At 47.5% G+C, this 27,423-nt stretch overlaps 1 protein-coding gene across 6 annotated transcripts in view; it reads left to right on the top strand.

Annotated features, from left to right (window-relative positions):
• Positions 1-23,945, top strand: part of RHBDD1 (rhomboid domain containing 1) — a 126,207-nt gene extending 102,262 nt beyond the window's left edge. For 3 of the 6 annotated variants that reach the window (XM_026006339.2, XM_026006338.2, XM_072719370.1), the window contains exon 7: positions 21,509-23,945. In XM_026006339.2, the coding sequence (XP_025862124.2) occupies positions 21,509-21,603 (95 nt within the window). In that variant the 3' untranslated portion in view covers positions 21,604-23,945. The remainder of the gene's footprint in view (positions 1-21,508) is intronic. The other 3 variants (XM_072719372.1, XM_072719371.1, XM_072719373.1) reach the window with 1 other exon arrangement.
• Positions 23,946-27,423: the final 3,478 nt, after the last annotated feature.

The raw sequence follows: 27,423 nt of genomic DNA, 5'->3' as shown, positions 1-27,423 counted from the left end.
AAGAACTCTTCTAATATTTTATATTTGAGTTGTTTTCTTTTTTAGAGAAGGTGGTAAATTAGACCATGAGGAAATCAGCCCTAAAAGTCCTAGAGATTGTCTTTCTTGAAAACGCCAGGTCTGTTGTGATTGTCGTCATCATTGTCATCAGGAGTGAAAACCGAATGGGAAGAAGGCTTAGCTGCTTTGTTCATGGACAGAATTGCCACTGATCGTATCCCCCTCCAGCATTTCTGTGAGCCTTAGAACTGTTCTCAGGCCAATAGAGTATCCTGTCCTAAAATCATAATCCTGACTGTTGACCCATCCAGCTGTTCCCTATTGAGAGTCCCCTTTTCACAGGGGGACCATCCCCCTTCAGGGGAACCATCAGGTAGAATGGCTGCTGGGCATGTGCTGGACCTGAGGGCTTGCAGGGTCTGTGGGGAGGCCGCCTCACAGCCTCGCCACGCTCTGGCATCCTTCCCCAGTATCCGAGGCCTTGAGGAGTGGCCAGAGTCAAAGATGCCATTTACAAGGCACTGGGTGTAACAATCTGAATAAATAGTTAGGATTCCGACCGTTGTACGCCCAACACTCGAAAGTTCTAAACATACTTTGCTGTCAAATATAGGTCTGAAGTGTGGTTTGAAATCAGCTGCACCGTGTGCTCGCCATTAAACCAGGTTGGCGGGGAGTGGTTAGTTGAGGAACACAGAACTCTTTGAGGGGAGTTTAACTGCCCATCAACTGCATGTTTGAGTGTTTGTGGCCCAACATCAAAGAGAAGCTAGTGTTCTAACGGAGTTGGGTTATGTGTTATGTGAGCAAGAGTGGCAATGCCTTGTGGCCATCCGAGCCATTGGAGTGACCCCTTTTGCTGGAAGCCTTGTTGGAGCACATATATTGTTTGAGCGCTGACTCATAGGCATGTGTGTAGTCAGTAAGTTCTAGTTCCAGAGTTACTGCAGGCTTACTGAGGGACCTGGGAAAGTCTTATTAGCTTTTCTGAACTGTTTCAGGATCTGTGAGACCAGGGGATGTCTAGGTGGCCTTGTTAGCTTTAGAAATTCTGTGTATGTTTAATATTGGTTGTAGTGCACAGGTCTCATGGATGTGAATATGTGTACTCATTTACACCGTATATCCATGTTCATCTTAGGTTTACATGGGCTCCTAAGAGAAGAGACTACCTTATTCGTCCTTAATCTAGAATGGTGCCTGACACACAGGTGGTGTTTTCAGGTAATGGTCATCATATAAATTAAGGAAAGCAGGGGAGGCAACTTGCTGACATTTCAGGCAGCCTCAGAAACTCTCGGGGAATTAGAAATTACAAACTATAAACCGAAATCAAGGAGATCAGAGGGATGAGAAGGAGCAAACTAGCTGTTTGCTCTCCTGGCTGTTACTGGCTGGTCAGGCACGCTCCCTTTCGTCCATCACTGTGAGAGAGTCCTAGCACATGATCCGCGTTCAGTGCCTCACTCCGCACCTGACACACCATAGGCACACAACAGTGTCAGCTATCACCAGTAGGAAGAAGAAGGTGAGTTTCCTAGTTTGCCAAAGGTTATCAGACGAGGTGGATCATCACGCAGTAGAACCGCAATTTGAGAGCACGTTGACTTTCCACCAAATTTTCCTGGAGTTAACATTTGACTCCCAGGACCTTTTCAGTGTCAGGCCCTGGAACAGCGGGTCTCTGGGTGCAGTGGTGAGCGTAGGCTATGGATGTGATTCAGCTGAGCCAGGGCCTGGCCCCACGGTGTTGTGTGTTGCGTTTTTTGAGTCCCGAAGATCCAGGTGGTGACAGCTGTCAGGTCTCTTGTTGGTTAATAAAGACGTACAGAAGGGACATCTGGCTGTTTGATTCTTCTATTTAGTTGAAAAATAAATAGAAGTTTACCCCGGAAGTGACATGCATAGGGATTTCCTTCCAGGCATGAGGATACTCTTAATGACTGGTACCCATCACTGAGGGCAAGGTGGGGGCCTGCTCCCAGCAGTGAGTGACCCATCATGGCAGTGGTGACAAGGGCATTGTCCTATAATTGGAGTTGCTCCCGGAGGGTCCCTGGCCTTGCAGGTAGGTGACGTGATGCCCCCTTTACCGTTTTTAGGCCATACATCTCTTTAGACTGGGCTCCCGTGGCACAGATGAGGCCTGGGTCGGCTGGTCTGATGGCTACATATGGACCAACATCAGTGCCAGCTGCCCCAACTCCTTCACTGCTGTTACCCCATGGAGGGCAGGGGGAACATCGGGTCTCCTAGTGGGGGGGAGTTGTGTTTTTAAAGCTGCAGCTTATTCCTTTCCTTTAATTGGCAGTTCCATTTCTAACACATGAGCCTTCAGACCCAGGCTTTTGTGGGGTCTCCGAGGGATTAATGTGGTGTCAAGAGGATAAAAGAGCATAAGGAGAAATGCTTTTTGACAGGACCAAGTGGAGTAGATGCCCCTGAGGCCCTCACTCAGGAGTGGTCATCTCCTTGAGGAAGGGCCTTCCTCCTGGAGTGAGCCAGTTCTTGATTTTCCTGACATTCTCATTTCCCTTAGGAGCCCTCAGAAGCCAGGTCAATCCCAGCTAGATAGCAGAAACTGTTGGTTAATCTTTTTCTCTCTCTTTTTTATTTTTAAGAATTTATTTTTTTTTTGAGAGAGAGCACGAGAGTGAGCATGATGGGGTGGGCTGGAGAGGGAAAAGCAGACTCCCCGCTCAGCGAGGAGCCCAACATGGGGCTTGATCCCAGGACCTTGAGATCATGACCTTGAGCCGAAGGCAGACACTCAACTGACTGAGCCACCCGGGCTCTTAATGAAAGGCGGCAGTTTGGTGCAGAACAGGGAAGTCTGCTTGGATGCAAAGACACCGTCCAACGTTGCCTAGTGCAGAAGGGCATGGACATGGGTGTATTTCTACACAAAGAAGGAGTTCTTGAAAATCTATTAGGCTTAGAATTTTCAACAATGATCTAAACATAGACTCCTCAACTATTGCCTTTTATCTGGGCACATTAAAAGTTGAGGTGATGCCTATAGAAACTACATATGATTTAGCAAATAGTTAAGAAGAGATCGCCATACACATAAGTCAAGTTCCGCCTCTGCCCACAGGAAGCAAGAGCTGAAAACGCGCCCCCAAGGGCTCTGCTGAGTGCGTCTGGCTGCAGGAGTAAAGCTGACTGAAGCCGAGGCGCTGTGTTCCTTCTCTAGGTCTGAGCAACGGAGAAAATACGAGAGCAGTCCCACTAGTGGGCTCAGTTCAAGTAGTCAGCCTTTCCGCCTCCACTGGCATGGCCCACCTGACTGGTTACAAGTCTCGATTCTTTGGAGACCAGGTGCAGTGTGGATTGGAGCAAGGATGTGACCTCCCGAGCCTTTGGCACGAGGGACACTGTGAGGTGTGATAGAACTGGCCGCTGTCCCCTGGGGGCCAGCCCAAACATAGCTACCAGGCAGGGCCTGCAGGGGCAGCCTGTGCCCTCCGCTCATCCTGGATCTTGGACATAACCCCCACCCCCCGCCCACTTATTAGGCAAGAGAAACAAGGATGCCCAGTCATTGACTTCCTAACTGCAGCCACTGTGGCGAGCAAGGGATGGGCATGTCCTCAGATCGTGATGATTTGTCAGGAATTACTAAGACCCACACCCACCCCACCCCAGCCTCACCACACTCCTAAAGCCCCTTCTTTGATCATGGCATCTCACTGGTGCAGAATGTGCTCAGATTGAGTGCCACCTCCACTTAAGCTCTTCTAGAACATTCTTCACCCTGAAAGGAGGTGAAAAGGAACTGGTCTGAATTCATAGATCATGTTACCGTCTCATTTTGGAGAGAGGGGAGAAGCGAGGATGAGTAGTCGCCTGGTTCTTCGGTGTTGCTTGGTACAGGAACCGCAGGCCCGGAGCTCCAGGTAGCCAGCTGTGGGGTGTCTGGGGCGGGACTTCTGGCCCGGGGCGTGCAAGCAGCGGCAGTGAGCCTCACTGACCATGATGTCATTCTTGTGATTTTGTTTCCACCTGGTGGTACTGCATAGAGAAAACTTGCAGCTCCATTCATGCAGCCACCCCACCTCCTGCCCCTTAAAGAGGAGGCATTGTCTTATTCTAAGGGGCAGCAAAGCAGTAGGGCACCGGCACAAGACCCCATGTTTGGTACAAGACACAGGTTCCTACAAATTGGACTCGGAAAACAAGCCACCGCTCTCCCGAGGCCCCTGTCTTGGGGGAAAAGGAGACTTTTGTGGTCATTTGGTTCTGCGCCTTTGTTTCTGAAACGAGGACCTCCAGGCACAGTGAGGCGAAGGGACCATCCCGAGAATGTGCATCTCTGCTTCCTCGGTTTGGACTTCTGTCCCCACTTCAGCTTGTGCCCTCTCCGTTTCGTTTTGCATTCAGTCGAGTCTTGCCTTTATGACTGCCTCCTCTTTTTTCTCTGTAAACATTAATATGAAGTATATTTGCTTTGCTTTTCAGCCTGGCCTGCCCTCTGTGTGTCCAAAATAGCCAGCTGGAATTCATGAGAATGTTATGTCTTCAGATGTTTATAATCCGAAAGAATCCCTTATGTTTTTTTTTTTTTTATAATAAAACTACTTGGATGTCGGTATTTTATGTTGGAAAGGCGAGCCAAGTTCACAATGCAGCAATTACAATGCAATGCATTATGTATAATTTGTAGCGCGCCCCAGGAGCAATGGTAAACCGTGAAATGCCGTCCCGGCCTCACAGCATAATTAGCAGGATCAAACGCTGTGCAGAGAGAAGCACAATAGTTCTCGGCCGAGGTCAATAAAAGTAAGGAAAAGTTCTGATAAAAGCAGTGCACCCCAAATTATATAAAGAGCAGCCCCTATATCAGGCTGCAAATATGTCAAAAGCCTTCACTGCTAATTGAAGAAACCTTTTGAGGTTTAACAGCTCATAAATTTGCACTGGGAATGCCCTATTGTTCTGGGGTTATAAGTCTTGTCTTTGAAATTTAACAGTTGTACTTTTATATTGCATTCCTCCAAGAGTACCATTGTAAACATGAAGGGTTTGCATTTTAACATAAATTTGAACAATGTGGTTTTAAAAGGGCTCGCCACATCAAAGGGAGGCTGTTTGGGCATGTTTTATAAATTCTTCTTTTTCTATAGTATTTAAAGCTACAAATGACTCATAGAAGTCTGTTCCATTTTTATCAGTCATGTTGGTATAGTGTCCTCATTGGGGCTTTTTAACTGTCCTTATTTTTTCTAACCTAAGAGCATCTGAAAACAGGTCTAGGCCTTTTGCCAAGTCAGTTGCCCTTAATCTACTATCCTCAGACCCGTAGAAACAGTTCTGGAAACGTGGTTATACTTGGTCTAAATAGCAACAAGTTCTGTGCCTTTTCATGGTCTTTTTTTTTTTTTTCCTTAGCTTAGAATATCCAATGTATCAACTTGCAATTTCTTCTTTTTTCATGTACCAATTACGGCCCCTCCCATACCCTCATAGCCTCCCATTAAAAAAAAAAAAAAAAACCCACAAATTTTTTTGCTGAGCCACTGGTTAAAGTGAAGAAAGTTGGATTTTAAAGGGAGAGATGTGGGTGCTGGTGTCCAGAGCAACCTGGTGGTGTACAGAGAAAGAACACTAAGCTTAGATCCAACCCCTGGCATCCAGGCCATATTATTTGCTGGCTCTGAAACCTCAGAAAATCACACACCTTCTGGAACCTCAGTTTGGCCATCTATAAAATGAGGACAGTAGTTACTACGCTGCCCCTCTGTCCCTCCTTCCCTCTCAGTCATGCATCTGTTTGTTTATTTATTCATCCTTAGAGAAAGTGAACACAACCCCTCACTCCTCTTACCCACAGAGCTCACAGCCCAATGAGGATGCACATTCCTGAAATAATGAGTCCTGTCAAATTAGCAATGGGGGAGTCATGTGCTTTGAAGGAAGGGGACATGCTCCCATGAGAGCCCAGGGCAGAGGACCTCATGGAGGGTTCAGGGGATACAGTCCCTTTCCTGAGGATCCAGTGTTTGTGCTGGTTGTTGGAAAAGGATAAGCAGTGAGTGGGAAGGGATGGAAGGCAGGTGTCCTGGGCTGGGTACAAATTTTGATGTTTATACTTAAAGAAAAGGAAGCCCTGGGCAGGCAGAGGATGAACTGGATCAGGTGCATGTTTTCCAAAAGCTCTCCCACAAGTGTGTGGGGAATGGCCTGCAGGAAGGCCAGAGAGAATGTGAGGAGATCATCTAGGGGCTCAGATGCCAGTCCAGGCTCCCAAAACAGGTGCTCAGGCAGGGGTGGTGATGGGGCAGATGGAGAGAAATGGATGAGTTCGAGGACCATTCAGGTTAAAATGACAGGGTTTGGTGCTGTGTCACAGAGGGCCAGGTGAGAAGAGGGAGATGTCCAGGGTGACTAGGGTCTGGGTATGTGTGATTAACTGGTTGTATGGAGGGAACATTCCCGGGATGGGGCTGCCTGGAAAGGGGGTTATTAGTAAAATAACAGGTACCACTTACTCTCGATGGTTTGGGGCCTGGCGCTGACAGCCTCTGATTCGTTCACTTCTGAGCACATCTACGAAGCCGATTTCTGCAGTTCACAGATAACAAAGTCAAAGGTCAGTGAGGAGGGTAACATGTCCAAGGGCGCAGGACAAGGAGCAGGGGTGGTATTCAAACTCAGGTCCATCTGGCTCCGGGAAACCCTTCCCTTGCACTGTCCCCAGCAGAGCCAGGGAGCAGAAGGGCACTTTTGTAAGACACCAGTGTCCACTCCAGGTTTGACAAGGGAGGTGGTGTGGGTTATGCAGGATGAAATGAGCCTAAAAGAGAAAATAAAGAAGCCGAGTGTTAGGAACAGACAGTGGAGGGACCTGGCTTCTCTCTCTGCTGCTGTAGTTGCATCAGCGGGAAAACCACTTACCCTCCCTGTGCTTCTGTCTCCCATCTCCAACATGAGCCAGTTGGATGCCACCATCCCAAGTGACCCCCGTCCTTGCTCGGAAAACCCATGATTTTTGTGGTGGACTAGACACATCTCATACAGAATCCCTGTTCACACTCGATCAAAACTTCAGAGCTTCCTTAAAACCATAGACTGGCCTTCCCGTAGGAGCTTTTAATCTGTCCGTAGCACACACTGAGATACGTCCAGAGAGGAGGCTCAGAAAGCAACATACTCCCTCCCTTCACTTACATCCATTTTCCAAGATAATTTTAGACTCCTCACTTGGCACTTCAGGTTCGGAAAGTTTAGTCCTGTGGTCTCCCTTAATGTTCATAAAGTAAGTTTTATTCTGCTAGAAATTATTAACAAACCTGTAAGAATAAGTCACTGTTTGTTGTTACTGAGTACCTCTCCACAGCAAAGGCCATTATAGAATCCTTTTGGAGCAAATTCTAGGTCAGCTGGAGGCAGCCGATTCAGGGGTGTGAGAACAGTCTGAGAAAGCCCCCCGGGCCTTCCCGAGGCCGGGAGGGGAGGGCTCATGTAGGAGAGATGTTTCAGTCATGGGGCGTGTGTGAGAGAGAGACAGATAGAGAAAGTGTGTGTGTCACACACACACACACACACACTCTTTAATGGGGCACATGATCAGAATGCAGTGTGGATGGCAGTGAGTTGACCAGACCTCAAGAAAGAACACTCAAGAAAGTGGCACTTAGGCTCAGGCTTAGGCTAAATAAATACCATCGAATACAGAAGAAGCAAGCATGTTTTTTAAACAACCATCGTACTTGTGGGCTAGCTTATCACATCCCAGAAATCCGCAAGTGCCACAGCTCAAGGTGGACCCTGACCTACACGAAGACTTTCTCGGCTCTAACACCGAGACCAAGGCCCATTTGTGTACCCCCCACCGCCCACAGCCTCTCTCAGCCACTCATCTCACGGGACTTATCCACTGAGAAAGTCTCAAAGGTTGTGCTGTTCTCACCTTCCTGGTATGGACACCTTGGTAGATTGGGAGAGGAGCCCACCCCAATTTTCTGAGCCGCCAACTGTCACCATTCACAATTCTTGGCCGTCATACTTTGGACAAGGGTGTCTCATCCTTCTTTCCCTATTCCCACCTCCTCCCTCTCTTGCCCCCCCCCCACCCTTTTTTTAAAACCATCTAGCTCTAGTGTTCACGTTTTCTTGTTTGCTCATGGCTGGGTGTAGAGCTTATTTCCCTGGGAGGCCCCCAGCCTGCCCCCGCCCACCCACACACTTTGGACCCCAGCCATGGCACACCCCGTGACAGGGCTTCTCAGAGCGTTTTGTCTTCCCCTCGCCCCACCTGCCATGAAGGAAGCAGGCGGCTTTCAGCTTTCGTGAGAGCTTTGAATCACGATGTTCCCCTTGGCCATCAAAAATCTCAGGGACAGTTTCCTAGGTCAGGGATTGTTTTTCAGTTCTGTGTTGATATCAGTATCTCTGGACATGCGGTTATGCACTAATCAGGCCTATGGCATTAGAAAAGCAGAAATAATTTGAACTTTTTAAGTGTTTAAGATGCGTTGGGCTTGGATATGCGTAATACATTTCCTATCTCGGCCTGTTCGTAGCTACTGTAAGTTCCCTAAAGTATCGTGAACCCCAGAGCCCAGGAAAACTTCAGGAATTTCATGGAGGAAACAAACTGAATTGTGTTCTGCAGCCTATGGGTGTGTAGCCTCCCCTCACCCATGAATGGCTCAGGGTTTGGGAGCTGGTTAGTGACCCAAGCCAAAAACCATGATCCCAGACCTTGAAATTTCCTTCCTGCCACCATTTACCTATGTTTCCCTCAGTGTGCTTTGGCCCCGCTGTCCTGGCTGGGTCATCCTGACCCCCTCTGTGCCCAGCCCCGATGGCAAATTAGTTGATTCTTTGCCCATTTACCAAACATTTGTGATGCACCCACCGTGTACCTAGCACCAGGGATCTAGAGGTGAACTGCTTCTTTCCAAGAATAGGATGGGGGATTCTGGGCCAGTTGCATTTACTCTGATGTTATGACTGATGGAATCTTCAGGGCAGCACCATAATGGTATGTATATATGGTATCTTCAGGAGAGCTGGGTCACACATCATCCGGGATTGAGCATTAACAACCCAAGACCCTACCAGCCATGCTGCTGGTGCCAATGCTCAAGGCCAGATGACTCCCCAGAATACAGTGTGGGATTCTTCTGATCCAAGTTTCTCCAAGTCAGGCCAATAGCTCACTCTAGGTGTGAGAGAAAAATGCAGATTCCTGGGTCCCACCACAGACATTGGTCTGGGATCTCCCAAGTTACAACCTAGGATCTGCCTTTCACCTCGCTCTCCCACATCAAACTGTGGGATTTTGTGTTCTAGATCCAGTATCTGGCCTTTAGTGCTTCCAAAGGCCATGTTTCTTGCAGGACTGTGACATGGACGCGTTGGGTGGCTGTGGGACCTGGTTCCTATGGCCACTGAGCCTAGGAGCCAGATGTCCCAGCCTATGTGCCTCCCCAAGCTGCACAGCCTTGTTTCTCCTGACACACGGTTACTTGCAGTGGGTGCCCCAGGCCACCTGGATTTGCTGCCCCCACCCCTCCCAGTGATTCCTCTCAGCAGAGGTTTCTACCCTAAGTTCCCTTGTCCCTCTCCAAAGTTCTCCCCACATAGGCTCTCCATGTTTTTTTTCTTATTCCTTGATTCCTTGGGATGATGTTTATTTGTATTTTCATACCCAAAGGCCAAACGGTGTTTTCAGAAGATTGAGGTTTTTGAGTGAAATATTGTCTAGTTTTAAATGGTCTGTGATTTCAAAAGTCAACGAAAACATTATTTTGGGCCTTTGCTTAAAGAGCTGAAACATGAGCTGTCTATGATTTGGAACTTAAGGCAGAGAGAGTGAGAAAAAAAATGAAGTAGGCCTAAACGTCATCAAAAATGCTTCTCTCGGTCTGAGCAGGGGCTTTGAAAGCCCAAGCAAAAAACAATAGCCTTGGGCATTTTGTTATTTCTGAGTGAAGAGCCTCCCCTTGAGCATGAATGGGGGTGGATGATGCACCTGGCATTTTATCTCTTGGACCAAGGGGTGGTGCTGGCCCAGGCAGTCAGGGACCCACCACCTCAGGCAGGGCCCCATCGACCAGGAAGCACATCCCTGCATCCACATTCCTTGGATCACTGGGGGCTGCCCAGCAGCCGAGACAGCCAGGCCACCAATTATCAAGCCACCAATTTCAAAGACCCCTTCGTGGCCCCTCTGGGCCGGGGTTGGCCAGGACAGCAGCAAAGTGTCTGGGGTCATAGGATAAGGAATTAAAAACACCCTCCAGGGAGGAACCGTCGATGCCAGAGTTCTTTGCAGATTTCCAGAACTCAGAATACTCCCTTTAAAAGTCCTGGTCCTACACACTTTGAACCACTGCATCAGGCACGGTCCAAATGAGCACCAGAAGGCCCTTCTTGATCTCGCTTCCTCTCTCCTGGTGATCTTCTGGGGTGGCACAAGGAGAAGAGGCAGAGGAAAAGAGCATGGGGGGCAGGTGTAAGTGGGGGTTTGGGTGAAAATGTGGACCGGTAAACAGAACCACTTTGATTAGGTTTTACAATAAATCATTTTTAGTATTCCCACATCGAAGATCATCTTATTACCACAGATTGTATCTTTCTATCTTTTCTAACTTGGAGTTAGGGTGATAGAGATCAGTGCAGTAAAAAGCACTCCGTGATGCAAGGCAGCAAGCACAGCAGCAGGAGTGGATTCTGAGTTCAGAGCTGGTTAAAAGATCTGTCTCCACATCCACATCCATACCCCTGTCTGACCGTCTCCTAGGGCCTCGTCAGTCCTGTCTGCTCTTGAAGAAGTCTGATAGGACATGGAAACTGCTAGATGCTGGCAAATAGTCCCCAGTTTCAGACCATCGAGACAATAAACAACTCCATAATATTCAGTGCAGCAGCTTCTGTAGAGCCCATCTGTTTCAAAATAACCCCAATTCTGCTTACGATGCGGAATGCTTTGTTGACTGGAATTTGCCCTAGTTTTCTTCAGCGGACTCGGTGTCACAGGGCTCTGGGTCCACCTGCTGGCAAGTGTAAAAACTGGAACGCGAAACCAGGGTTGCAAGACAAATCTAAGCAGTAGCTCAGTGGGTCCCCAGAGCTAGTGTAGGTCAAGATCACCTGGGAGCTCATTAAAAATACAGTGGCCTGGGTTCCATGCCAAGCCTACGGAATTGGAAAGTCTCTCAAACAGCTCGCTTCGTACACTGACACCAGTGTGAGAGAACCACTTCACCTGCAATTCAGAGACCTAGAGCCCGGCTTAGGTCAGGGACGGCCCCCCTCCCCCACCACACACATATCCACTTATCTCCAAACAGGTGACGAAGCCTACCTGACCTACCTACTCCTGTTTCTTCCATTTTATCCTGGTAACCCTTGGTGGCAAGAGTCAAAGCTTTATTACCTCAGAACTCATCAAAAAAGTTTAAAAACGGAGGAACCTGGCAAACACTACTTACCCAAGTGCTCAAGATTACATACATCACGTGTGATTAGTCATGTTGATAGCAGGAATCCTGGATATGCTACGGGAAGGGCACCTCACCTCTGTGGCCTTCTTCCTAAGAACCGTGACCCCAGTCCAACCGTGAGGAAAGACATCGGACAAACCAAACTGAGAGATATTCTACAGGCTGCCTGGCCCGGTACCCCTCCAGATCATCAAGGTCATAGGATGCAAGGAATGATGGAGAAGCTGCCACAGACTAGTAGAAGAGGCTAAGAAGACAAGGCAACTAAATGTGCCCTTGGGTCCTAGTACAGAAAAAGAAAATTAGTGGAAAAACTGGTAAAATCCGAGTGAAGTCTGGAATTCAGTTAATAGGAATGCACTTATCCCTGGAAACGATTCCTTCGTTTTGACAACGACACCATGGTAATGTAAGATGTTAACATTGGGGGAATTGAATTGTCTGTATTATCTTTGTAGCTTTCCTGCAAATCTAAAATTATTCCAAAATTAAAAGTTTACGAAAAGTTAAAATGTCAGAGAGGAGGAAATAGACCCATTGAATTAGAGGCCGTAGAGCCAAGGAGCATAGCATGGCCAGTTGTGTGCTCAGCTGCTGGAAGTCATGGCCAGGCTGGTCAGCAGGGCAGGCAGGGTCCTCTGAGTAGCTGCCCAGGCTGCAGGCAGCAGAGGAGGAGGCTGGTGGCTGGTGTGGCCCATTGAACTCTCCCATCATGGGCCAGTCAACCGGATGTCTCACTGGAAACCAAACAAGTCATGGCATCTCTGTGCAGAGTGTAAAGTGTCTAGTCCGGCACCCGTGTGGCACAGATGACCCCGAGGCCTGGGGAAGGGAGTGACTTATCCAAGGCCCTAGCGGAGTCAGGATGTGAACCTAGGTCTGGTGAGGTGTGATCTTTTCCATGGCAATTCTCAGTGATTTGACACCACCTGCAACAAAATCACTTGAGTGCTCACTAAGGTGCAGTTTCCAGCCACCAGTTAATGCACAAAAATCTCTGGCATTGGGATCTTGTAATCTGCATTTTAACAGGGTTTTCCTTATTCTTTACACTGACATTTAAAGGCCACAGCGGCAAACTGGGTGACTCTCCAGTTCATAGTACCTCCAAGACTGTCTGGCTTTGTCTAGGCATCTTGCATTTGCACAATTAAGGGGCTGTGGCTCTGATTTCTGCCTTCAGTGGCCAGTTGGTTGCTGTTTGTTGGAAACTCTGCTCATAGGACTGGGGCTGCTGAAAGCCAGGAAGGGAGGCTTCCACCATGACTACTTTTTAGGGTGAACACCACAGCAACTGGCGGGCTGTGGGAAGCACTCTGTGTATCTTGGGAAGAGGCAACCTTTTATCTTGTGTAGTTCAATTTATTAGAGTTTAAAGACTCTCTTACCTACTGTCCCCTCCTTTTTAAAAAAAATAATGACATTGAAAGTTATGAAGGTAAAAAATCAAAACCAAAAAATCCGAAGACAGAAGCATGGGGTGTTGTTGGCAGGGGGACTTGTATCCAGGTTCTGAGGAGACCACTAGGAGTCCCTTCCTGCCTGTCCTTCCCCCATGGGGAGCTTCTGCCTGAGAGTTAAAGGCCCGAGGGTCAGAGCTCATAGAGGGCCAAGGAGTCTGGAGACTGGTGCAGATGCCACTTGGACGTGGGGAATCCTTTATGTCTTTGAGGATTCCCAGAGTGGAGTCCAGCACAGATGCGGGCTGGGTGGGATGTATCCACAGCATTACCCAGGTGCGTTACCCAACCCCCACCCCGCCCCATGGCCCTGTCTGTGGGCAGGTGTGGAATCTCCATCAGAGATGTCAGGACACAGGGGGGATGGCAGCCGCCCTCCGAAGACCAGCCAGCATGGGTCCTGGAGCTTCGGAGAGGACTGTGGAATTTCAATTTCCCAAAGGGTTGTTATCTTTTTTCTAGCATTGTCCATACTCATATATAGATGTGTTTGATGAGAACCCCCTCCCTCCTCGCAGATGGGAAGGTCTACCTTCAGCTTCCTTTTTTTTGTCGTCAAGTATGTTCTCAAATCTGTGTCTCAAGACAAAGCTCACGTTTGTTTTCTGTCATCCCAGCCAGACACACACAGCCCCTCAGACGTAGTAGACAACAAGGATACAGAAGTGAGAGACAGCCTCTGCCCTCAGGGAGCCCTGTGTCCAGTTTCCAAGATTTTCATATATTTAGCCAACAAATATCCCTAGATGATTTTGAGTTGAAAAAAAAAAATACAATCCCAAAGTACCTTGATATTCTCAGAGATAGTCGAGCTCTTTTCAGTTTCCAGAATCAGCTGATAGGGATAAAACTGAAGTACCTCCAGGTTGTTGACCAAACCGCGTTTTATTTTAGATCAAGGAAAATTTGAAACATTCTAAAGCATCATTAAATGAATGTAAAAGGTGTTTGAAAATCATTTCTGAAAAAAAAAAAAGATTTTTAGTGTTATGAAAATCCATCTTGACAAAGTATAAGATGATGAGGGAATTTTCAAAAGATTTAAGACATTGATTTTTTAAAAGAGGAAAGTCTTTTAGTATTAAAATTCACATTCATATGTTACAAAAATACATTTCAAAAGCAATCCAAGTGTCTGTCGATAGATGAATGGATAAAGATGTGATATAATATCTAGTGGAGCATTACTCGGCCATGAAAGAAAGGAGGAGATCTTGCCATTTGTGACAACATGGATGGACCTAGAGGGCATGATGCTAAGTGAAGTGAGTCAGAGAAAGACAGATACCATATGATATTACTTACATGTGGAATCTAAAAAATAAATGACTAAGCAAACAAAAAGCAGAAACAGACCCATAAATATAAAGAACAAACTGATGTTTGCCAGAGAGGAAGGGAAGGGAGGAGAGGGGTTGGAGAAAATGGGTAAATGGGATTGAGAGATACAGGAATCCAGTTCTGGAATGAACAAGCCATGGCAATAAAAGGCATAACCCAAGGGATATAGTCACTAGTGTTATAGTAGCGTGGTGTGGTGATGATCGTTGCCCTGTGGTGAGCAGAGCATAATGCACAGCACTGTTGAATCACGTGTCGTACACCAGAAACTAGTGTAACATTGTGTGTCAACTATACTCCAGTTATAAAGGAAAGCCTTGTGTTACAGGGATTGCTAATGACAGGTGGACACTCAGCTTCTCCTCCCTCCCTTGCTGCTCCAGCACAGTGACGTAGAAAGTGCATCAAACTATTTCTTTAAGAAGTTATACACTGTTTTCTGTTTAAAAAATACTTGAGAAAAAAAAAATACTTGATAGTTAACTACCAAGGCTGCCCTTTGGAGCTGGGCCTGTTGCTAAAACTATATACGTCATCAAAGGAGCTCCTAATCCCAGATCCCTTCAGTTACCCAAGAAAGGTTTCTGTTTGCAGTGAGCCCTATCTAAGGCAGAAGGCAAGCTTCAGATCCTGCTTCCAAGTCATGATTAAAGCGACGGTATTGTTCAGGTTGACAGAGTCTGGTTTGGGATTAAGGAAGACAACTGGTATACCTCAATTCTGGATGGAAGTAGAAAGGGATCTGTCTGGGTTTGAGTCCTGACCCAGCCACTGACTGGCTATGTGGCCTTAGCGAGTTACTGAAAATCCTTAGGCCTCATTTCCTCTGTCTATAAATAGACCAGGACATTGTACTCGGAGGGGTAAGTAAAATAAAAACCACATATAACAATATGGATCACAAACATAACATAAAATGAAGCCACTCACAAAACTCGCATATTGTATGAATCCATTTATGCACAAAAATAGACAAAAGAATCTACACCGTTGGAAACCAGGAAAGTGGATACTCTTGAGTGTGGGAGCAGTGACTAGAAGGGTGCACGGAGAGGCTTATGAATGCTGGAAATGTTCTGTATTTTGATCTGGATATTGGCCCCACATGTCCAGTTCACGAAAATTAATCAAGCTGTGCTCTTTTTTAAAAGGAGGGAGAATATGTAAGGTGAGTGTGTAGCAGTGGCCCAGCAGACGTTCCTGGTCTCCAGAACTTTCTGTTCTAGAGATCAGACCATGCATTGTCTGTATTGCAAGAAACACTAGACTTGACATGGTAGACCGAATATTTTAGGTTACTTGAATAGCTAGCTGGATTCTAACCTATTTATTTTAAGTATGTTGTAACATAAAGATTTCCAAAATAAACTGACTATAGATCAGAGAGAAAAGTACAACAGGGAAAGTAGCAACTGAGTGGGTCTCCATTTCAGCTTCTCCTTTTGAAATTCCAGATACCATTTCAGAACAAAGAAATATCTCCACTGTGGCTGAGCTGATTGGTTGAGGAGTAGAAATGGGATTATTTTCTCTCTCAAGTCACTTCTTTTTCTTTTCTTTTTTAAAATATTTTATCTGTTTATTCATGAGAGACACACAGAGGCAGAGACACAGGCAGAGGGAGAAGCAGGCTCCATGCAGGGAGCCCGATGTGGGACTCGATCCCAGGACCCCGGGATCATGAATACTAATCTTCTGTACCAAGTTCACCAGAGCAGGGGTGTCACACCCAGGCCTGTCAGGGTTCAGTGCATGAGCCAAAGGCAGATGCTCAACCACTGAGCCACGCAGGAGCCCCTCTCAAGTCACTTCTAGATGTTACCTTTCCTGTATACCATAATGAAGCTTCCATTTTTGTGGAGTTATGAGGTTTTAGGTGAATTTCAAACTCTTCTTGAAGAGATAGATAGTAGGTAGGTAGGTAGATGGATGGATGGATAGATAGACAAACAGACATTATAATTAGCGACTCAGAAAATACAGTGGTCTTATGTCCTTAAGTATCTCCCTTTTTCAAAGAATATCATGCCAAGTTGTTGGACTTGGAATTCCTTCCAGCTTGTTTGGTCTTTGTCAGTAAATGACTTAGCAACCGTGCTTTCAGAAGGCATTTTGGGAGCTTTGTAATTCATGGAATTCTAATAAAGTAACCTTCAAAGAGCTAATGTGGGACCCATGCTGCTGCCCTCATTTGACAGTAGAGATCCCTGAGAACACTGGTGATTTATTTAAAGGTTTCCTGGTTTAAAAAAAAAAAAAAGTGATTGCCTCTTTAGCTTCCTAATATAAGCGAATGATATGCCATCCTGTGACTCACATCAGTGTAATTTCCCTGAATGGTATGGAGCGCTCATCAGATCATGGGCAGGATCTGTGAATACCAGCAAATTAAACACCTCTATTTACAGGGATGGCGAACAGGAGGGAAACTGGCCATCAACTCGCGGTGCTCTTTTTAGCAATTCTTATCTGGATGAAATTGCTTCTCCTCCCTTAGATGTAAAATGCAGAGGTTACTGCATTATACATAAGGGTAGGGAAGTGAAAATTTTTCCATCAAGAACCATGAATCAATAAATCTTATGATCTCACTACTGGTGCTATAATTGAGCTAAATCATCTGAAAACGGGCACTGTTCCTGAGGTTCTTTGAAGCATGCTCACTGTTTCTCTGAGTTAACACTGAGAGCTGACCTCCATTTACCGGGATGCGGAGGCAGGGCTCATAAATACTAATCTTCTGTACCAAGTTCACCAGAGCAGGGGTGTCACACCCAGGCCTGTCAGGGTTCAGTGCATGATTTAACTCGGCAGAGAAGAGGAGGTCTTGGCTGCGCCCGCCAGCTTTTGCCAGTGACTGAAGGGCTTCTCCGTGGTACAAAAGCTGCTGCAAACTGGAGGCTGTTAATTACCTTTTTTTTTTTGGGGGGGGGGGATATCTGTTTCTTAGAAGGCAGATTCCTGGGTAAGCAGCAACTCCGCATGTTGTACGAAACGCTGCCAAGTGGGCTTCAAACAGAACTGGGCTCTGTCTGGCGAGAAGTCACTGTTCTTGTCCCTTTCGTTTGTGTCTTATACTGAGTCAGTTCACAATAACTAACTAGTCGACATCTGCCCTGTGATTCATGATGATGTTAGAGATGAGAAATTATAACATGCGGCCCTCATCAGGCCCTCTCCATGCCTGGCGCTCAGCTAAGCATTTTATGTGCAACATTTCTCTTCTTGCCTCTCAACAATCCAGGGAAGGAGTTTGTCCTTAATCCTCATGTAAAGATAGGGAAACTAAGGCCTAATGAAGGTAACCAGCTTGCTCAAGGATGTGTAGTCACAAGTAGAGGAGTCGGGGGGCACCTGGGTGGCTCAGTTGGTTAAGCGTCTGCCTTTGACTCAGGTCATGATCCCAGGATCCCGGGATCGAACCCTACATCGGGCTTCCGGCTCAGCGGAGAGTCTGCTTCTCTGCTTCTCACTCTTTCTCTCCCCCTGCTGGTTCTCTCTCTCTCTCTCTCTCTCTCTCTCATTCTCTCTCTAATTTAAATAAATAAAATTTAAAAAAAAAGTAGAGGAGTTGGAATTTAGTCTCAGGTGGTCAGACTACACAGTGGTGGGAGGGACGCAGCAGTCACCTTGCTAGGCAGCCTCCCCTCACAGATGAGCCCCCCGACCTCCCAGAACCTGCGAGATGGAGACTTGCCTGGAGTCTGCTGTCTGGTTCCAGGTACAGCTAGAAGCACCTCTTGATGCCCTACCAACACCTTTCTCATTACGTCCCCAGGGACCGGGCTGCGTCCCCTCCTACCACCCAGCCAGACGCCTGTCCGCATCTTTTCTGAGTGCTTACTAAATGTGAGTGCATATCGAAAACATTTCTAAGACCCTTTGAGAAATGCCTGCAGAGGATCCTAGAGGCTATGGGGAGAAGTAATAGACCATGTGATGCAACTGCAAACATTAGAAACAGAGGAACAAACTTAAAAGTAAATGAATAGCAGGGAATTGGAAGACAGAGCTTAGCCGAGACTTGGATGGGACAGCAGAGGCCTTGTCCCCAGGGTGGCACAGACGTGTCAAGTGGTGTCATCGTTCATGACAGACATCAGATATGTTATTGTCTTCAAAATAGCAAAGATTACTGACACTTGAGAACTTTCCAAAAAAAAAAAAAAAATTAACCCCTGGGATTAAGAACAGTGTGATGTGCAGAGCCTGAAATGATGCAATTAAGCCATACTCCGCACAGTCGGGTGGCTTCGATGGTAGCAGAAGCGCTGAATTTGAGGGATTTTAAATGCCCTTTAAAATCAGGCCTGACTGCAGATGGGGTGGTGCTGTTGTTGTTGTGTTAGTGGTAGGACCAGGCCCTGTGGTGGTCCTGGAAAGCCAGGAATCCAAGGGGCCCCATGTGGGAACTTTGTAGTCCTGTCTATGTTGACCGCAGAGTCGATGGCTTTAGGCTGGAACTTCTTTTTCTATTTCCAGATAGTAGGAGGTCCCCACACATCCTTCTGGGTTTGGGCAGGAGCACCTGGGATGGCAAAAGGTCAGAGGTGATGGCAATGCAGGTTAGTGGGAACAGCAGGGGTAGAGCCAGACCTGCAGTCAGGAGCCCCGGGGGCAAGATTTTGCTGCCTCTCAGACCCACCTCACGACCTCATGTGTGTCCCTAATGCGCTCTGAGCCCCAGCTCCCTCATCTGTAAACTTGGGATCATAAAATCCAGTCAAAGCTGACTGACATAGAGCACATTAAAAGGGCTCTGTAAGGGCAGCCCTGGTGGCTCAGTGGTTTAGTGCCGCCTGCAGCCCAGGGCTTGATCCTGGAGACCCGGGATTGAGTCCCACGCCGGGCTCCCTGCGTGGAGCCTGCTTCTCCCTCTGCTTCTGTCTGTCATGAATAAATAAAATCTGTAAAAAAAAAAAAAAAAAAAAAAAAGGCTCTGTGAGCAAAGGAGTGGTCCTTGCTCCTTGATGTGACTTATCTGCTCCAGTATGGGGCGCTTCTGTTGTCTCAGCCCTGTTCTCCCCCAATGCCCTGTGAGTGGGTCCAGAGTGCATTTGTGCAGGCTGCTCATTCTGAGACCCCAGGAGCAGAATGGAGCCTGGACTCCCCACCGCCTCATGGAAACATGAACTCTCGGGCTTTTTCTCATAGAGGCTGGGATTCCCTTTAGGGGTCTGAGCACCCCTGCAGCCTCCGTGGGCTCATGCCCCGTGGCCCAGACTCCACATGCCACGTCGAGCTTGCCTCTGACACTACCCACAGCTCTTCCTCATGGCTCCCTGCTGCCTTGCTGGCATGGGTGTCACATGCTGGCCTGCTCTCACAAGTGCAATTAAGAATCGTCTTCTTGTTGAAAACAACTGTTTAAGGGAAAGCAGGATTTAGAGCTCCATCATCTATGACAGTTTTAAGCAATAAACTAATGGTAATTGGATTCATGAGTTTTTTTGTAATTTCTTTTTTTTTAAGATTTATTTATTTTAGAAAGAGAGAAAGAAGGCGAGGAGAGGGGCAGAGGGAGAGAATTTCAAACAGACCGGGTGCCGAGTGCAGAGCCCGACGTGTGGCTCGACCTCACATCATGACCTGAGCTGAAATCAAGAGTCAGATGCTTAACTGACTGAGCCTGAGCCACCCAGGCGCCCCTCTCTGTGATTTCAAGGCATTTGCCACTCTGAAAAGAGAGATTCCTTTTCAAATATATACAGCCCAAACCGTATCACTTAAACTTTAATCTTAATAGTATTCATAAATTCTTTATGGTGAAAGTCCTATAAGCCCGTACTGTGTTTGAATGTCACCCTTAATGAAGGTTGATGAATCAACATAGGTTACACCATCCCAGAAACCCTGGAGTAGATAGAGTGCAGCCAGCACGAGTGAGCAGGGGGCTTAGGGCAGGTACTTGTCCCGTGGTCTCCAAAGGAAAGGAGAACCAAACAAAGGTAAGGGTTGGGGCAGCAACAAAATGAAAGAGGGGTTACCTTTTCCTGCCTTTTAAGAATTTCTCATCATCTGACCACTGAAATTCCAGTGGTGGACGGAGCAGACTGATTTTTTTCCATAATCAGATTTTTTTTTCCATAATCAGATTTTTTTAAATCAATCATAACTGACATACATCACATAAACATAAGATGTGCAACCTGTTGGTTTAATACATTCGTATAGTGCAGTATGATTACCACGGCGGCATCAGCCAGCACTTGTAGCGTATCATGCGTTTATCAGTTCCTTTTTTGTGTTGAGAAGAGTTGATGCAGTCGCTTAGCAACCTCGAAGTTTGTAATACCTTATTACTGACTGTCATCACGGTGTTGTGCATGAGATCTCCAGGACTGACTTATCTGCTGGTTACAAGTTTGTGCCCTTAAACAGAAGCTCCCCAACACTTGTTCCCCAGCCCCGGGTAACTGCCATTCAACTGTTTTCATAGGCTCCGTTTTTCCGATTCCACATATAAGTGATGTCGTACAGCCTTGGTCTTCCTTTGTGAGAAGACTGACTTAGTTTCTGGCGCTTTCTCTAACATTTTTTTTCACTATAGTGTTTCTTAACAATCGACCTACCGATAGGTTTCCAACCTATTACTTGGAAACATCTTTGAAAAGGCACCGATCTTGGAGAATGAGCAGAAACCCTTTTCAGGAATCATGTCCATGATCCTTCATATGATTTTCAGATGTTAGGCCTGCATTTTTGTCTGCCTGCCCAGATATTGGTCATCATTGCATTCGGGTCCCTGGTGCTCGGTGGTGTTTGTGTGTTTCCAGCAGGCTTGATGCCGCCTGGCTGGGGTGGACTTGGAGGACTGCAGGAGGCAGTGGGGCAGAAGGAGGCCCCAAGGCTGATGAAAGGAAACCAAACAGCATACTTGGTGGGAAAGACAGAAACAGCGATGAGCTACTTTAAAATAATAAACAAGTGCTGTAAACACTGTAGGCGTTAGATGACATAAATTATAAAACATGGTGGGGGAAAAATGGGGAGTTTTGTCAGGAATCTTCAGAATGAATGGATTAGATTCGTAGACTGGACCACACTAAAAATACTTACTTGATGTTGGCGTTTAGTATTGACAGTTCAAGTTGAAATATGTTTGTCATACTTCTTCTTCGTGCTAAAATAAAGATGACACCCAAGCCATCAGTTCTTCTTCACCCTTGAAGTCCTGGGCAACAATGCCCTATAAATGTCAGAACAACGGATGCACAGTGTCTGACTTTCCCCTGTGTCTTCTCCCTACAGGAAATAGCAGGCCGAGCCCTCCGCCCTACGGGTTCCATCTCTCACCAGAAGAGGAGATGAGAAGGAAGAGGCTCCACAGATTTGACAGCCAGTGAGGTGGCACAGCATCTTGGACAAGAGTGGTCCAGTTGCGTGTTGACCACCCATTTGGTCATCCCCCAAGCCTCAACTTCACACCAAAGCAGAGTGCAGCCTTACCTGCCATCTGTTTCTGCTCATCGTCCCATGGCCTCTTTGGGTCTCCATGCACCAGCACACCGACTTGTCTGGAAACCAGCCTTCTGGATGCAGCTCACAGCCCTCAGGAAGCGGCCCTCCTGCTGGCCTGGTCCCCCTCATGGGCAGAAGGGCATTTCCTCCATGCAGGGACCGGTCGCCACATGCCTCTCTCATGCTGCTAGCTCAGCGGTGCCTCTGCCTTGTTCTCTTTGTGAAGACTATGACTTTCTCCAGCTTGGGAGATCGCACCCCCATTCTTCCCAGCGTGCCCAGTATTCAACCTGGCCGGAAGTGACAAGCCATCCCCAGTCCTCCCTGACACGTTGCCGTGATGACATTCCAGGAGCATCATGTGGCTCCCGTAACAACGTTATTGGGGTCACCCCTGCCCAAGTGCCTCGGCTCCTCGGGCCCTTACGCCTGGGTGGTGTTGACTGTGTACCGACTTTGTTTTTACGTGGCTCTGCCTTTATGAGTGTTTGGCTGGAAAAGCTTGGGTAGGACCTCAGGTGGGTGATCACTACACACTCTGTTAGCTACCAGGTGGCACCGACATTTCAGGCTCACAGCAGCCTCTCCGGCGACAGGATAGGTTCCCAGAGATGGGACCCGTGTTAGCTAACCAGTCAGGAGGGCAGCAGCAGGTGCTACAGGCAGAGTAAAGCAAAGTCGTTCAAGTGGTCACTGAGAAATCCCTCTTGAGGTGGGTTTTTTTTTTCCCCTCATAAAAAGTGCCTTTTAAATGGCCACCGTAACAGCCACTTGTCCTGCCCAGGTGTCCAAGGTTCCCCCGGACCCCTGCAGTGTTAGAACCACAGGCCGTCCACGGCACTCAAGGTGGGTCCTGGTGCTTGTGTTTCGTGAATACAAAGACCAAGTCAGGTATCACCGATGCCCTATTGTCACTGAGATATTTATTTCTAAAGAGAGTTGGAAGCCAAAAAGGATCCTCCTGTTTTCATGTATGTTTCTAACATTTGTATATAGTTTTCTGATTATGAAAGTAATATATCTGCCTTATCTATGCATAAAGCAAAATCTGAAGGAAATATACGTTAACTGAGCTTATCTTTGGGGGTTAGAGCACGTAGGATTTTGCTTTCTGGGTTTTTTAATGATTTTATACTGCAGTCTTTTTAAAATGTGTGTATTTGTATGTATATGTATTGCTTTTGCAATCAGGAAAACTGATTTATGTGATAGTAAAGCAATAACTATACAATCAGGAGAACAGAATAAGTACTAGGTCTCCACTGAGAAAAAAAAAAATCACAATATAAAAAATACAAATAAATCCATGTACAACTTTAAAATCAACTATCTTCTCACCACGTTAGGTCCCCAAGGTTAACATTTTGGGGACATGACTTTCTTAGTTTTTCTTTGTACATGTTTGACAAGCTTGGAGCCTCCCAACTCTGCGGCTTGGTGTCTGGTTCCTGATCTGAACGGATCTGGGAGGAGAGGCTCTGACACCTGCGTACAAACAAGCAAAGAAAACCCGCGCGTCCTGGGAGCACTTTGACCTGCGCAAGGATACCTGGGCTCCGCGGTTTAATTTGTAACCGATGTGACGCTGCTTGCAGTGTGTTTCTAATATAAATCATATCTGCGAGTCCGGTAGCCTTAAACATGTTAAAATGTTCAAGTTAAAGGTCATTTCTCTCGCTCCCAAGCTCTACGGGTTTGACTCCCATTCCCCCGTTAGACGTACCCTCATTCTTACACTGTCTTCTCCTGGCAGGAGGTGAAGGTAATTCTGTGATAGCACTGATGTCTTGCCATGTTACTGGTTGTGCACAACTACACAAACATGTGCCTTCGACGCGGGGAGCGTAGACTGTGTGAATGGCTCGGGGACAAGGACAGTGTCTTACCTTTCTGCACTGTCCCTCTCTCCCCGGCCACCACCCAAAGGCTTGGCCCTGGCTCCTTGGAGGCACTCACTGAATGTTTTCCCACCAAAGTGTTCTGTTACATTGAAAGTCCAACCACTGTTTATGGAAGTATTTTTCTTAACTGCTGTTGAGTCTGGTAGGAGTTCGGTGGTAGTAGCTCCTCACTCTGTTTGTATACAGGTAGACACCATTGTTGTATTTCGTGTGGCATGAGTAATAAAATACGCACACCTTCTTTATTTATGGAGTGGAATATCACTCAACTTTCGAGATGTGGGAAAGGTCATCCTAGTTATAAATAAAAACCAGTTAGCACAACAGCGAAGCTGTTCTGGAAATCCTTATGGTTACTTTATCCCTGATAGACTAGCCTATGACCAATGCTTCTTATTTTCAGTTTCCATCTTATATTTTTTCCTGCAGTAAGGAATCCGCAAGGCAATGTCCACAAACTGGAATTGGGTTGAGAAAGACAAAAGCAAGTGTATTAGACTAATTACCTCTAATGGAGAATAAGCATTTAGGGCTGTTTTTATAATTTGGTTGGTAGTTGGGTTAATAGCAATTTCCCCATTGTCCATTAAGCACCCAGTTGCCCTACTTTGGTTGCGGTCAGCCAACTTAGGAGACCTCTCGGTTCAGAATCTTCCTGAAGGGTGAGGGGATGGTTACAGTGGCTTCCTGGTAATGACCTCAAGTGCGCTGCCTGTGATGCCAAGGTCGTACATGCTAGTTTGAGCTCCCTCCATCCTTTGAAGCCCTGTGCTGCCCACGCGCAGGCCGGCAGCGAGTGGCAGGGTTTGGTAGGAGCAGAGCCAGCCTACGTACCTGACACTCGTTCTGCCCCTGGGGGGGCCGGTTACATAAGAGATGAGACCCGCCACCCAGGACAGACCGTGAGACGGTGTGACAGCGCTGGCCTCCTCGCTCCCAGGCTTCGTTCCTCCTGAGAGCTTCAGTATCAGGTAAATCACTGTATTCAGCTGGACACGTTTAGCAAACCTTGTATGTTCAGCTCTTCCTTTCCCTTCCCGTGGAGCACTGCGATCCTTTCCTGCTCCACCCCACCCCCAGTCTTGCATTTTAGAACCACGGACTCTATGTAGGGGACCTGTTCAGGTCTCTCAATTCCTTGCTCTACTCAACACTTAAAATACCTCTTCCCTCAGCTCCTCCAGTTAATCTTCCAAAATTGACCCCTGTGCTGGGCACTCCTCACCTCCGTAGGCTTTATTGTCTCTGTTGCAAAAGCATGAAGGTCACACTCCACAGGCTCGACCATGAGGCTCCAGCCAGCCTTTCCACCTCATCCCCAGTTACCCCTAACGGTCTGCGCGTCCACTCGCTGGCCTCCCCCTCTAAGGCAGGAGCTTTCCTGCCTCTGTGGCTTAACCACGAGGTGCTTTTACACGGGACAGTCTCTTCCCCTCTCTCGGCCCATCCAGGCCCTGTCCTGCCCCGGATACCACAGCCCAGCATGATCTCCTGCTCCTGTTGGCTGTTGGTCATAGTTTCCATGGCCTCTTGGAATTGCTTCTAGGTGTTCTACAGCGACAATGTCTTTTCTCTCTAGGCTTCATGAGGCAGGGGCCATGACCACCTCTGTGTGTCTCCTCACAGTACCTCGAGCAATGCTCTGCTGGAATGTCAGAACCAGTAAGTGCCATGGACTGAAACAGCAGCTCATCGATACCGTCCCCGGCGGCACGTGTTAAGAGATAACACGTGTTGCTAATGGACACTGTTATGGTTTTTTGATGTTTTCTTGAATCCCATCAAGGAAGGAATACCATGAAGGAAAGGATTTACCCCTAGAAAGCATTTCAGACTCTTCCCAAGCTTCCTGAGATAGCACGCCCACTGGTAAGAAAGTGGGGAGGCGTCGCCACCCTTGTGTGTCGGTCTGAGGCCTCCCCCCACGTCACAGCACAAGATTCAAGATCCCAGTCTGTCCAGAAAATACCACTGAGGACTCCCTGTCTATACCACCAAATCTGGTCATTATAATTTGCAGGGATGCTTTTGATATGTCTGCTAATTTTTTTTTCTTCTATTGAAGTTTGGGGCAAGGGAGAGTGATCTTGACATCTTGTTCAGATGACAGAAATGAACTGGCGGATTTGAATGTAAGGTTTAGGATTTGTCATCGAAAATTAGAACATGGTCAGTAGAAATCATATTTGGTGGTAACACATATCGGTGCTTGGGAAGAGAATGAATGAGATGATCAAAATCCGTCGTCTCGTGTGGCTGAAAGGGGCTCTCGGCATCTGGGGCCCGCACAAGCACCACCCGGGAAGCAGCGCCCTGCCACATGGCTCTCGGTAAACACAACCTGATGTGGGTCCCTTCTCTGAGCATTGAAACAAGCTGCTCACCCACTGGCCGGGCTTTCTGCCAGGAAGTTGTGAAGTTGTTTCTCTCACTTGACTCCCTCCTAAATACCCTGCTCAGTGTCTGGAGGGAAGTGTTAAAAGCAAGAGCAAATCGAAGCGGGGCACCTGGGTGGCCTCATGTTTGAGCATCTGCCTTCAGCTCAAGTCATGATCCTGGGGTCCTGGGATCGATTCCTGCATCCGCCTCCCCACAGGGAGCCTGCTTCTCCCTCTGCCTGTGTCTCTGCCTCTCTCTGTGTGTCTTTCATGAATAAATACATAAAAACCTTTTTAAAAAACTACTATATGAAGTCATTCATGTGTGGAATCTTAAGAAGAAGAAAAAAACTCAAAAACAGTAGAATGGTGGTTACCAGGAGGGGGCGCAGAATTGGGAGATGGTGATACAAACTCAGTTATAAGACGAATGACTCCTCGGCATCTAACATACAGCGCACGGTGACTATAGTTAATAATACTGTATCTACACATGAAATTCGCTAAGAAAATCAGTCTTTATGGTTCTCATCACCAGGGAAAAATAATGAGAATTGGAGGTAGAGGTGGGGGGAAAAAAACCTGATCTCAAGTAGTTTACAGGCACCAAAATCCTTCTCAAATGCAGTATGCACAAATGCATTTTTTAAAAGATTTTTATTTATTCCTGAAGGACACAGAGAGAAGCAGAGACACAGGCAGAGGAAGAAGCAGGCTCCCCGTACGGAGCCCGATGTGGGACTCGATCCCCGGACCCGGGATCACGCCCTGAGCCAAAGGCAGACGCTCAACCTCTGAGCCACCCAGGGGCCCCCAAGTGCATTGTAAGATGATCACCAGGGGCATGTGGGGGACTCAGTCGGTGAAGCGTCTGATTCTTGGTTTCAGCTCAGGTCATGATCTCAGAGTCTGAGATTGAGCCCCTGCTGGGCTCTGAGCTCAGTGTGGAGGCTGCTCGTCCCTCTCCTGTTCCTCCCCTGCTCTCGCTCGCACGCTCTCAAATAAAGCCTTAAAAAAAAAAAGACAATTGTCTATTAACCTGCCAGGATTGTGACAACCATCCTGCCAGAGAACCAGGGAGCCTGTTTCCAGTTTGCATCCCGCAGCCCCAGGGGGGTGGCCTGGGGCCGAGCGCCTGCATCTCCGCAGAGACCTCTGAGCCGAAGCACCTCGTGCAGCCGCAGCCCCTCGCCTCCTGCCAACAGGGTCCCGGTCACAGGGCTCGTGGCCCGCGGCTGGGAGGCTCGGAACGGCCCGGCCTGATGTTCCAGATGTAGAAGGTGCTGGTTACTCCTTGTTAGGGTGAGGGCCGAACCCCGGGGTGGGGGGAACCTGCACCCGTGCTCACGGGCTCGTTATCCCCGCGCATCGTGTATATCGTAAAGCAGGGGGACTCCTTTGTGATCAAAACATTTTACTCATTTCA

This window comes from Vulpes vulpes, chromosome 9 (genome assembly GCF_048418805.1).
Source record: "Vulpes vulpes isolate BD-2025 chromosome 9, VulVul3, whole genome shotgun sequence".
In the NCBI taxonomy this organism is placed as follows: domain Eukaryota; kingdom Metazoa; phylum Chordata; class Mammalia; order Carnivora; family Canidae; genus Vulpes; species Vulpes vulpes.
Note: the sequence above shows the minus strand (reverse complement) of the source record. Positions and strands in the feature narration are given on the sequence as shown.